This window comes from Podarcis cretensis (genome assembly GCF_951804945.1).
Source record: "Podarcis cretensis genome assembly, chromosome: 14".
NCBI classification, from domain to species: Eukaryota; Metazoa; Chordata; class Lepidosauria; order Squamata; family Lacertidae; genus Podarcis; species Podarcis cretensis.
The window spans coordinates 46,277,136-46,290,437 of NC_137183.1; the positions used below are offsets into that span (position 1 = coordinate 46,277,136).

A 13,302-nucleotide genomic window follows, 5' to 3' on the forward strand; every position below is an offset into this window, starting at 1 on the left:
GGGCGCAAATCCACGGGTTAGGGGGCGCAAATTACTTGCCCCGGGTGCTGACAACCCACGCTACGCCACTGGGCGGTGGGACAATGCATGGTCAGAGGGAGGAGGAGGTGTAGGAAGCTGAAGAGGTAACAGGGCCTAGTGAGCGGGGAGAGTCTGTCATTCTATATATAGCATCAGGGGGGAAGAACCCCTAAAACAACTTACACTCGGCAAATCACCCTAATTTGGATAGCATTTCCCCTCCCAGAAAATGTTCTCATTCTCGGAAAACCCGCATAGCTGTATTTATCTCACACTGACTTCTTTCTGAATAGACATGTGAAGCAGGTACAGTGGTACCTTGGTTTTCAAACGCCGCAGAAGCTGAACGTTTTGGTTTTCGAACGCCGAAAACCCGGAAGTAAATGCTTCCGTTTTCAAACGTTCCCCAGAAGTCGAATGGCTTCCGTGTGTGTACATGTTATTTTTTCCTGTTTTCTGCAGACCACCCTTTGCGCCTTGGTTTTCAAACGTTCCAGCAGTCAAACGGTCTTCTGGAACAGACTACACTCGAAAAACCAAGGTACCACTGCAAGGAACCTCTGGCCTTCCAGATCTTTCTGAGCTAGAACTCCCTTCATCCCTGACTTGCTGGGCTGATGGGAATTGTAGTTCCACAGTGTCTGGAGGGCCAGAGGTTCCCCTTATCTGTAGCATTTTTAAGTATTTTATTTAAGTATTTGATGCACCCTTTATTTTGTATCATAAGCTGCCCCGGGCGTTTATTTAAAGGGCGGGATACAAATCAAGAAAAGCAAACAGTTCCTCTCTTCAGAATCATTGCTAAACCAACATATCCATGCGCAGTCGTGGAAAGAAAGAATAAGAGCTCACCAAGGTTGTTTTCTATGGGATTAAGCTTTATTAAGACTATGCATTCAGGACTATTTTGCAGGAGACAGCTGAGGCCTCGCCTTCGTAACATTTTCCGTCGTTGACATGAAAATGCAAGCAGGGTACCTGGAGAACAGACTCGCTCCAACTCAGAAAACATATCAGTATAACCTTCTTGGTAAAGAAAATATGCTCTGGGAGAAGAGATGGGGTTTCAAGCTCCTGTATATGGCGGATGCTTTGATATCCCCCATTCCTCCCCATTCTTTTAACTTCCAACTTCCCCTCTGTCTTTTTCTCTGCGGGTCTCTTTTCCTTTGCCTTAAGCTGCTCCAGTCCTCACTAGGGAAGCCATCTTGGAAGAGGCAGCTGCATGGAGATGCTTTGTCGATCCGCCTGCAAAGTTAAGCACAGTTGGGACAACGTCAGTTGCAAAAGGATAGGAGGGAGAGCAGAAGGGCAAACACGGAAGGGGCAAACAAACAAGAGCCAGTGGAATAAGGGGTTTAACTAGATGACTCCCGTGGTCCCTTCCAACTCCACAATTCTTTGGTGATCTATGAATACAGAAAAAGATCCTGATTCATGGACAGTCACAGACCCTGCAAGTGTCCCTATTTTCCAGGGACATCCCTGATTTAGAGAAACCAGCCCAGTTTCTGATTTGATCCCAGAAAGTCCTGCTTTTGCTTAGGATGCCCCTATGTTCATTGGAGAAACGTTGGAGGGTATGGAGTTATCTGACCCCCCCAGCCATCTGAAGGCAATCCTGCATAGGGAAGTTTTAAAAAATGTTTAATGTTTTATTGTGTTTTTATATATGTTAGAAGCTGCCCAGAGTGGCTGTGGCAACTCAATAAGATGTGTGGGGTATAAATAGTAGAATCATCATTATGGAATGGGACGTCCCTATTTTCACCGGAGAAATGTTGGAGGGTCATGCAGTCAAAGCAGAGCAGTGCCCTTTCAAAATGTGTTGGGGAGGCGTTTATTGGGTTGTTTTCTGTTTTTATCATGTGTTTTGTGTTTTTATATTGTGATTTGATGTTGCAGCTGCCCTGAGACCTGAGGGTATAGGGCGGGATACAAATTTAATAAATAATAATAATCCGATTGGCCACGGGGAGAACAGGATGCTGGACTAGATAAGCCTCTTCTTGTGTTCCTAATGATCCTCCTGCTCAGTTGATCTGTGCAGATCATCTGAGAAGGAGTTGAACTGAGCATAAAAGCCCATGTAAGACTGCGGGTGAGAGAAGATGGGGGGGGGGTCACACCTACTTCGGGTTAGCTAAGAGGGACCTTGAGCCCTGTCCCCAAAAAGTTGCCAGCCCAAGTGGCTTGGATCCTAGAACAATAGGCAAGTAGGATCCTAGAATGCAACAACTGATTGGCTTGCAGGAAAAGACCAATCAGGCTCCAGGAGGAAGTTAATCAGCCTATTAGGCTGGTAGGATCCTAGAATGCAACAACTGATTGGCCTGCAGGAGAAAACCAATCAGGCTCCAGGAGGGAAGCAGAATCAGCCAATCAGACTGGACTCGTTGTGTAAATAATGTTTATAAAAGCTTGAGGTCGGGGGGGGGGGGGGCAATTCAATCACTGTTTTACAAGCAGCAATAAAGAGCATGAAATCAGTACAGGACTCTGAGTATATTTCACCAAGGTTAAAGGGAGCCCCTCCAAGATCACTTAAAAACCAGGGCAGAAATAGCACACCTACCAGCTGCAGGTTCAAAGAGACGGGAGCTATTCCTCAGCTGTTGACTTGGAGGAGCTGGAAGACTTGGCCACCTGGATTATTTCTACGGAGGTGAATGCTTTGCCTGCTGAGACTCTGTGCCTCGTGCGTAGTTTGTTCAGGGCCGACTCGGCCATCCCAGCCCTCTCTTCAGCATCGTCCAACTCATGCACAGTCTTCCGGTACCTCGCCAGACTCTGGTTAGCCTGTTCTTCCTATAGGGAGTTGAAGTGGGGGGAAAGAGTTTTGTTGTTTTGTACTGGGTGGCCAGTTGCTGGGAGCGGATGCATGCCTGCGTTTAACTGTTTCCCCAAACCTCTCGTAGCAGGAACACATCCGCGCCATATATTTTTGCACATTTCTACCACTTTCACATTCATAGCTGTTGGGGGTGTTGCGAGTATCGACTCTGTGTTAAGTGGAAATGCTGACTCGCAAGGTGTGAGGTATGAGTCAGCCTCACAAGTGATGGGGAGATGGCTAATAGGTTTAAAGCAGTGTTTCCCAAACTTGGGTTGCCAGCTGTTTTAGGACTACAACTCCCATCATCCCTAGCTAGCAGGACCAATGATCAGGGATGATGGGAATTGTAGTGTGAATTATGATGATGTAGACTGCAACAGGAATAAAAGCTTTACATGGAACAAGGGGTGACTCCAGAGTGCTTCACGGGTTGCTATCCATTGGTAACAATATTCCACTGGTTGTACCACTTTTAACAGTCATCCTAAGTGCCAACTCCTTGAGGCCCTGGGTGCCCAAGCACCCACAAAATTCCCCAAGAAGGGGCCAGGCACCCACAAATTTCAGTGCCAGGGCCATGCATGCTGCATGACACCCACGGTCTCTGGCACCCAAAGTTGCGGGGCCAAGCTGGAACTCCTGACAGTTGTGGCTCCCCGCCCAAAGAATCCTAGGAACTGTAGTTTGTAACCACACAGAGCTGCACTTCTCAGCACTCTACAGTTCCCAGGATTCTGTGGGGGGGAGACTTGTGTTTTAAATGTGCTTTAAAATGCGTGTTGTAGATGTGACCGAAGCCGAAATGCATTGTTCCTAGAGTACACTGGGATCCCTTAAGTTAAGTAGAGTGAGGTGGACGATGGCGGCAAGTGACAGCAACGTCACATCTGCACATCATGCGCCCTTTAAGCAAGCCTGATGGCCCTCTCAAATAAAAGGGCTTTGTTTATTCCTTATGTGTTGATTTTTATCACATTCCAATTTGAATTCCATGGAATTTAGACTGCAGTGCAATAGAGCAGGACACAAGAAACGAAAGGAGCAATTAAAAATACCGTATTTTTCGCTCTATAAGGCGCACCAAACCACAAGACGCACCTAGTTTCTGAAGGAGGAAAACAAGAAAAAAAATATTCTGAATCTCAGAAGCCAGAACAGCAAGAGGGATCGCTGTGCAGTGAAAGCAGCAATCCCTCTTGCTGTTCTGGCTTCTGGGATAGCTGTGCAGCCTGCATTTGCTCCATAAGATGCATACACATTTCCCCTTACTTTTTAGGAGGGAAAAAGTGAGTCTTATAGAGCAAAAAATGTGCCAATGTTCAATGCAACAAGATGTTCCACCTCCCACCTTCAGCCACAAATCCACAGGTTACGAACCACCTGCGGACCACAGTTTGGAAGCCCCAGTTCTATATGCGATTCCCCACCCCCTAGTCCAGGGGTCTGCAACCCGCGGCTCCGGAGCCGCATGTGGCTCTTTTACACCTTTGCCGTGGCTCCGGGGCGGATACTAGCAAGGGGAGGAGGTGCATTGTGCGCCCCGACACTCCCACTGTGGCGGGCGCTGTACTGGCTGTGACGTCGCATGGGGGCGGTGCGTGCGTTAGTCACGCACCGTCCCGACGTCACCTTCCTGCCCGCTGTCAGATCGCGGCTCCGGAGATATATTTGTTTTAAATGTCGCAATGGTTTTGCGGCTCCCAGGTTTTTTTCCCTTTGGAAACGGGTCCAAGTGGCTCTTTTTGTCTTAAAGGTTGCAGACCCCTGCCCTAGTCAATGTGCCTGTCAAGGGACGAGGCACGGGAAGAGAGAAATAATGCTCAAGGCCACTCCTGGTACATACAGCTTCCTCGATCTGCCTCTTGTAGGTCTTCATCTTGCTCTGCAGCTTCTCCACCAGCTCCTGCAAGCGCTGGTTGGTCTTGTGGTCCTCCTCCGTTTGGAAGACCAGCTCCTTCAGGCGACGCTCGTTCTTGTGCACGATTTTCATCGTTTCCACATGGCGCTTCTGCTCCGAGTCCAGCTCTGTTTCCAGCTCCTTGATCTGGAAAAGGGGGTGCGGGAGATTGAGGCCGTGGAAATGTAGAAAGCTACCTTAAACCGAGTCAGATCCTTGGTCCCTCTCGCTCGGGACTGTCTACACCATGGGTAGGCAAACACAGGCCCAGGGGCCGGATCCGGCCCAATCGCCTTCTAAATCTGGACCGCGGACAGTTCGGGAATCAGCGTGTTTTTACAATGCTTTTATTTAAAATTCATCTCTGGGTTATTTGTGGGGCCTGGCTGGTGTTTTTACATGAGTAGAATGTGTGCTTTTATTTAAAATGCATCTCTGGGTTATTTGTGGGGCATAGGAATTCATTTATTCCCCCCCCCAAAAAAAAAAAATATTGTCCGGCCCCTCACAAGGTCTGAGGGACAGTAGACCAGCCCCCTGCTGAAAAAGTTTGCTGAGCCCTGGTCTACACTGACTGGCAGCAGCTGTCCAGGGTTTTGGGCAAGGGGCTGAACTTGGAACTGCCAGCGTGCAAAAAGGATTTCCTACGACAGGGCTACAGCCCTTTCCAAAGGACCTAAGACAATGTCTTCTACTGAATTCACTGGGTGACCGTGAGTTCTAGCATTATATGAAAGAGAAAGAGAGAGAGAGAGAGACCTCTCTCTGTCCAGTTCCTGCACATCATTCTATGCACCTCTATGATTTCCATGAGGGGCAGATGGGGCTAGTCAGCCTGGGAAGGCAGCCCCTCTAGGAGAAGGAAAACTCTGATCCTAAACCCCTGCTGCCTTGCAGGATATATTCAGGAGGAGAAGCAGCTAAGGAGTAACCCCACACAAATCCAGAGTGGAGTTCCTAAGATGGTTGGATGGTGCATTGTATGGCTCCTTCTGGCAACTCTTGCAGCCAAGCTGTTTCCAAACATCTTGCTCTGCTTTCCTTTGGACCACATCAGCCGGGTCTTGTCATGTGAGAAGCCCAGGACCTTCATACACCTTGCCCTGGCTTGTGAGATCACTTTGGTGCTGCTAACACAGCGGTTTGACTCCACCCCTGGAGGCACACTCCATTGTCTCTTGAGATGGATGCCGATTTAAAAATAAGTACAGTGGTGCCTCGCAAGACAAAAAGAATCCGTTCCGCGATTCTCTTCGTCTTGCGGTTTTTTCGTCTTGCGAAGCAAGCCTATTGACGGTTTAGCGGATTAGCGCTATTAGCGGTTTAGTGGCTTTTAGCGGCTTTTAGCGGCTTAGCGGATAAGCGGCTTAGCGGCTTAGAAAAAGGGGGGGGGGAAAGGGGAAAAAACCCGGAGGAACTCGCAAGACATTTTCGTCTTGCAAAGCAAGCCCATAGGGAAATTCGTTTTGCGAAGCACCTCCAAAACGAAAAACTCTTTCGTCTAGCGAGTTTTCCGTCTTGCGAGGCATTCGTCTTGCGGGGCACCACTGTAATGATTTCACCTCTTAACTGCCTTTTCTGTGGCCCTTAGGGTTCTCTGCTCCCGGCAGGTCTGGGGTTAATCTGAGGGATTCAGACTCTGTGCATCTTTGGTCTGGCAACATGCATATTTTGGGGATGAGGTCAGAAGCAATGGGGAAGCGTCGTCTTACCTTGGTCTCCAGCTTCATGATGGTTCGCTTCCCTCCTTTCAGGGCCATTTGCTCAGCTTCCTCCATCTTGACTTGCAGGTCTTTTATGGTGACCTCATGGTTCTTCTTAATCCTCTCCAGGTGCATGGAGTGATCTTGCTCCTGGCGCAGCTCCTCTGCCATGCGGGTCGCCTGGAAGGGGTGGGGAGGGTAAGAAGTAAGTATTAGAATCACCAACAGCAGCAACTCAGCTCCATCTCATGTATTCAGATCAGCCCAACAGATCAGCCCAACAGAAGGAGAATGTTGTGTGATAGGGCTGTTTATGGAGCCTGATATCTTTGTGGGAAAGTGAGGCAATGCTATCTACTGTATTTGATGGTCTCTGTGTACTTTCCCCATCACTTTCCTAACTGCAAATAGCCTGGTTTGGGTTTTTTTAAAAAAATGTTGTACCAGAGCACTTTAATCCAATTTAATTGTGCAAACCTTAATTTTCGGTGCCCAGTCCCTTCTGCAAAATAGTGATAGCCTGGAGTTGACCGAGGTGTGATTAAAAAACAAACACACATGAATGAAGAGCAAGAGATTCCTCATCCTTTAACCTCACAGTCCCTTTGTATTTGCCACCGTAAAAATAATAGGCTATAATTATCACAGAGTCTTATTCTTCAGGGATGCAACTCACATCAGCCACTGCCTTCTTTGCTTTCTCGTCCGCCGTTCGGAACTCGCTGATGAGCTCCTCGTGATCATTAGTGATGCGTTGGAGGTCAGATTCCAGTTTCCTCTTGATCACCAGCAGGCTTTGGTTCTGCAGAGAGAAAAGAAGAGTTTTGGGTAAGCAATTGCCTCAGTCGTGGCAGAAAGGCAGAGCCAGACTGCCTGTTCTGATGCCTGAATGCTGCTTTTTTATTGCATGTTTTGAGACAGTTGCCTGTGATGATGGTTTGGCCTGATAGGACAGAAAGCAAGGAGACCAACAAGAGGTAGCACCAAAACCAGTGACAGGCAGAGCCAGCTTAGTCTAATTTTGTCCCTGCTCCCTGCTAAGTTCTGCAAGGGGCAATAATGCGACTAAGGAGGAGAAAGTCGACAGGAAGTGCCACCATCTGGACTGGCGGCAAGTAAGAAGGCAGATGGACAGTATCAAAGAGTGAGCCAGCAGTAAATCACACCATTCCAGGTAGGAGTTAACTCTTTATTTGCCAAAACATCTTCATAGACTTGGCGGAGAGTGCGGCCTAACGAGCAAAGCAGCTCCTTCCCGTTAGGTCTTAGACATAAATCAGTTGCTGAGACTGAAAGTCCCCATCTCCCCACAGCTGTCTAAGTCCCCTCATCTCCAGGGTTTCCCCCCAAACAATTTGAGACTGTTCCTGGGTGAGGCTAATTTCTCCTCCACCCTTTTCATGCCTCTGCTGGTTCTGGGAGACCAAGCAGGAGGGGAGCTTTTCACAGCAGGAGGGGGAGACACCCATGACTCTTCACCACCTGGGCTCACCTCTGCCCCTTGGCCTCCCTCCTCTCCTGCTTCAGCTTCTCCCTCTGATTCTGGACTTCTATCTGCCACAGGCTCTCCCATCTCACTAAGTCCTGTTACTCCTTCAGCTTCCGACACGTCCTCTTCCCAGTCTGACTACTCGGCGGCATCCCACCACCACTGCCCAGGCTCCGAGCCTTCTTCCCTTTGGGGTTCCCCAGCCTGTTCCTCGCATCATTCTTCTGCGTCCAGCCAGTTGATGACTTCTAGGAGCTGGCTAAGGGCAGTCAGACTAGTGAAGCAGTGCTGCCTCATTTGCCCTAATGGACCGCTCTCCATTGCCTGGTCTAAGCAGGGCATGCGTCTGCTTAGTGTCACCAACGGGTTCCACATGATGCACATCAAGCTGCCCAGCTAGTCAGCCAACCACAGGTGACTATCCTCTGTCCCCACCTGGACGTTGAGTTCATTGTGCCTCTCGGAGACCTCCACCAACTCCTGCTCGAGCAGTTTGCGGGAGCGCTCGCTGCCCTCCAGGCCGGTGCGAACTTCCTCCAGCTCCGTTTGGAGAAGGCTGAGGCGGCGCTCCTGAAGGTTGTACTGTTCCCGGAGCTCTTCATGCTGGCGGGCATCCTCGTCCATCTGGATCTGGAGGTCCTGCAGGCGGAAAAGTAGCCAGTGGAGTAAGGCTGGGGAAAACCCCAGATCCACAAGATGGGTTGCACATGGCACATGCAGCACTGTACCTAATATTAGTCACGTTCATTGAGGTCCAGCTCCGAGGGCCTTCTGGTGGTTCCCTCACTGCGAGAAGTGAAATTACAGGCAACCAGGCAGAGGGCCTTCTCGGTACAGTGGTACCTTGGGTTAAGTACTTAATTCATTCCGGAGGTCCGTACTTAACCTGAAACTCTTCTTAACCTGAAGCACCACTTTAGCTAATGGGGCCTCCCGCTGCTGCTGCTGCTGCTGCTGCTGCTGCACCGCCGGAGCACGATTTCTGTTCTCATCCTGAAGCAAAGTTCTTAACCTGAAGCACTATTTCTGGGTTAGCGGACTCTGTAACCTGAAGCGTATGTAACCTGAAGCGTATGTAACCCGAGCTACCACTGTACTGTAGTGGCACCCGCCCTGTGGAACGCCCTCCCATCAGATGTCGAGGAGATAAATAACTATACACCTTTTAGAAGAAGGTGACCCGGAAACTACAACTAATCCAGAATGCGGCAGCTAGACTGGTGACTGGGGGCGACCGCCGAGACCATATAACACCGGTCCGGAAAGACCTACATTGGCTCTCAGTACATTTCCGAGCACAGTTCAAAGTGTTGGTGTTGACCTTGAAAGCCCTAAACGGCCTTGGCCCAGTATACCTGAAGGAGCGTCTCCACCCCCATCATTCTGCCCGGACGCTGAGGTCCAGTGCTGAGGGCCTTCTGGCTGTTCCCTCACTGTGAGAAGCAAAGCTACAGGGAACCAGGCAGAGGGCCTTCTCGGTAGTGGCGCTCGTCCTGTGGAATGCCCTCCCATCAGATGTCGAGGAGATAAATAACTATCTGACATTTAGAAGATATTTGAAGGCAGCCCTGTTTAGGGAAGTTTTTAACATGTGATATTTTAATGTATTTTTAATCTTTGTTGGAAGCCACCCAGAGTGGCTGGGGAAACCCAGCCAGATAGGCGGGGTACAAATAAATTATTATTATTATTATTATTATACATCTGAAGGCAGCCCTGTATCTGGAAGTTTTAAATGTTTGATGTTTTACTAATTTTTATATCTGTTGGAAGCCTCCCAGAGTGGCTGGGGCAACCCAGTCAGATGGGCAGGTTACAAATAATAAAATCAGCAACAGCAGCATCATTTGGTATGACTAACTCACTTCCACTCATTTTGATGGGTCTACTCTGAGAACCTGGCTAGCTACAACCTGTACCTAGGAAGCTGCCTTAGACTGACTCAGGCAGTTGGCCTATCGAACTCCATCTCATCTACACTGGTTGTAGACCAATCTGCCCACACCCCAATCTGAACTCTGACAAACTGTACATAATCCGCCCTGAAAAGAGCCATTGCTCAGTGTAGGGTGTTGGAAAGAAAGGCGTTTCAGTTCACATTTTGACTGGGCAAGTGCCTTGGCTCAGTGGGAGAACAAGCAAGAGCACCACAGAAGGTCTTGAGATCAACCTTGCCAGCTCTGTCTGAGGAGAACAAGCAACCCAGAGGTTTCTCCAACTTGTGTTAAGCTGCAAAGCTTTTCCTCAGAAGACCATCCCCTCCAGGCGCCATTTTTTCTTCTGCCTGGCTTCTCCCTCCCTTCCTCATGATCTTTTTCTCACCTTGATCTGTTGCTGGAGTTTTTTCAGTGTCTTGACCAGCTCGCTGTTGTTCCTGTTGGCGTGGTCCAGCTGGATCTCCATCTCGTTCAGGTCGGTCTCCATCTTCTTTTTCAGACGGAGCGCCTCAGCCCGGCCTTTCGCCTCCAGCTCCAGGCTGGATTGAAGGGCCTCAATGGCCCGCTGGTGATTTTTCCTGCCGAGGAGAACAAAGGCATCAATTTGTCTCAATTCCCCCCCCCCTTAATTTTTTATTTATACTTTTCAAATTTATACCTTTCATTAGTTTTACAATCAATTTAACATTTCAAAATTTGACTTCCTCCCCCTCTTTCTGCGGGTCTTTAAATTTATTTTTTAATATTTTCTGCATATCCAAATTCATTTAACTTGCTCATTTAATTATCTACTGTAAATGTACACTTTTATAAAACAGCAGGTTATTACAATAATCCTGCTAATGTTTTTATCTGTTTACAATTTATCTGTAAATATTCAATAAACCATTTCCATTCTTTTATTTAAAAAAATGTTTGTTATCTTAATTTATTATTCTTTCAGTAAGTTTTGCCTTTTCTGCATATTCCATAAGTTTTTGTATCCATTCTTTCTTTGCTGGGACTTCTTCTAGTGTCTCAATCCCTCTCAGTCATGAAGCTCACTTGGGGATTTTACACTAGTCTTTCTGTCTGTCTGTCTCTCTCACTCTCTAATGTGCCAAAAAATTATCCTGCATTTCGTCATTGTACATTACTGAATAAAGAAATGCCGTCTGAAAATTATTAAAGAGGATTGAAATGATCAGTGAAAATCTCATGGATGGGATTCGGGTTTTTGATGCAGTTACCTTGCCAAGTCTCCTTCCTTTCATTTTAAACCTCCTCGCCTAGCATTCTGCCTTCTGCAGCCTCCCCAGGTGCCTGCACTCCCATAAAAGGCCAGAGGAAGATGTCGTGAACTTATACCTCCCCACTTGGGCTTTTTCGAATCGGGGAATGCAGGCAGCAGGGGAGGCTGCAGAAATATTTACCAGGAAGAAAACCACCCACCCACACACACACCACATCAGCTACTTTTCTAAAACAAGGAAAGCTCAAAATCCCACAACCACTGATATCCCAAATAAGTTAACGAGTGTTCCAAACAGAACAGCTGTAAAATGAGAAGTAATGCTCACTGGCTGGCAGTGTGGAGCAGTGGCTAGAGTGCTGGACTAGGTACAGAGAGACCAGGGTTCAAATCCCCACTCAGCACACTGGGTGACTTTGGGCTTGCCACCGTCTCTCAGCCTAACCTACATCACAGGGTGGTTGTGAGGATCAAAACAAAGGTTAAAAAGGGGAGAACCTCATCTCTCTCAAGTACTTCTTGCCGTGTTTTTGTTGTTCCCAGTTTTAACCTTCCGCTTCCTGCCTCTCGCACACCTTCTGTGCGCCATACCTTGTGGCTTCAAACTCCTCCTCCTTCTCATGAATCCTCCTGTCGATGTCTGCCTTGACTTGCGCCAGTTCAAGCTGGATGCGGATGAGCTTGCTCTCTTCCACCTGTCGGCAGAAACACAAGGAGATGCATGGATGACAAGCTCTTTAAAGGTGAAAACAGCTATTGACTACTTTAGTAGGGGCTGTCTGAGTGATGTGGGGCAAAGAACTTTGAAATATACTTGGAGTCGAGAGTGGATTTCATGCTCTTTATTCAGCTCAAAGGGGTGAGGAGGAATGGAAGTTCCCCCAGAATGTCTGCTTTATATACATTATTTACACAATGGACCCCACGTGATTGGCTAATTCCGGGATTCTCCTGTGGGCCAATCAGGTTGCGGATTCACTTACACCTGGAGCTGGATTGGGTGGCTTCTGTGGACCAATCAGACTGCTGCATTCTGGATCCTATTGTTCTAGGACCAATCAGACTGCTGTATTCTGAATTCTATTCAGCTCAGTACATAACAGACTTGGAACCCCCTTCAAACTTGGCAAAGGAACATCACTCCCGACACTTACCTTAGAAGCTCAGGTGCCATTCAAGCTTATTATTATTTTCTTTTTCATGTACCATTATTCTTTTCTCTCTGCCTCATAGCACAGGCTTCCTCAACCTCGGCCCTCCAGATGTTTTTGGCCTACAACTCCCATGATCTCTAGCTAGCAGGACCAGTGGTCAGGGATGATGGGAATTGTAGTCTCAAAACATTTGGAGGGCCGAGGTTGAGGAAGCCTGTCATAGCATATCCGAATCTTAAAGGTAAAGGGACCCCTGACCATTAGGTCCAGTCGTGGCCGACTCTGGGATTGTGGCGCTCATCTCGCTTTATTGGCCGAGGGAGCCAGCGTACAGCTTCCGGGTCATGTGGCCAGCATGACTAAACCGCTTCTGGCGAACCAGAGCAGCGCACGGAAATGCCGTTTACCTTCCCGCCGGAGTGGTACCTATTTATCTACTTGCACTTTGACGTGCTTTCGAAGTGCTAGGTTGGCAGGAGCAGGGACCAAGCAACGGGAGCTCACCCCGTCGCGGGGATTCGAACCGCCGACCTTCTGATCGGCAAGTCCTAGGCTCTGTGGTTTAACCCACAGTGCCACCCGCGTCCTGAATCTTAGGATCAATCAAGGCTACTAGCCCGGCTTATGGCTATTCTCTGCCACCATGGTCAGAGGCAATGATGGTTCTGAATTCCAGCTGCTGGGAATTGCAGCTGTGCAGAGTATTGTCATGCTCAGATCCTGCTTCCAGGCTTCTCATAGCCACCTGGTGGGCCACCCAAGTGCAACAGCAACTCTCCCTCTTGCAGTTTCCTGCAACTGGCGTTCAGAAGCACCACTTCCTCTGACTGAGCAGGAGGCCAATGGAATATGGATGATGATGCTCTTTGCAGGGCCGGAAATGCTGAAAAAATGAGGCTGCTCATGTTTTTCATGTTGGCGTTCATCTGTCTCGAGACACAATGGAGTGTGCCTCTGGGGGTGAAGTCAAACTGCTGCATTTGCAGCATCAAAGTAACCTCCCCAGGGCGCAAGCCTGGGCGGTGTGCATGGAG

General features: G+C 48.5%; 1 protein-coding gene across 1 annotated transcript in view; it reads right to left on the minus strand.

Annotated features, from left to right (window-relative positions):
• Positions 1-878: 878 nt before the first annotated feature.
• Positions 879-13,302, minus strand: part of MYH16 (myosin heavy chain 16) — a 63,867-nt gene continuing 51,443 nt past the window's right edge. The window contains exons 37-44 of the mRNA XM_079953663.1: positions 11,706-11,809; positions 10,269-10,461; positions 8,382-8,585; positions 7,134-7,259; positions 6,467-6,637; positions 4,701-4,901; positions 2,597-2,829; positions 879-1,269 (exon numbers count right to left, since the gene is read on the minus strand). Of these exons, the coding sequence (XP_079809789.1) occupies positions 2,623-2,829; positions 4,701-4,901; positions 6,467-6,637; positions 7,134-7,259; positions 8,382-8,585; positions 10,269-10,461; positions 11,706-11,809 (1,206 nt within the window). The 3' untranslated portion in view covers positions 879-1,269; positions 2,597-2,622. The remainder of the gene's footprint in view (positions 1,270-2,596; positions 2,830-4,700; positions 4,902-6,466; positions 6,638-7,133; positions 7,260-8,381; positions 8,586-10,268; positions 10,462-11,705; positions 11,810-13,302) is intronic.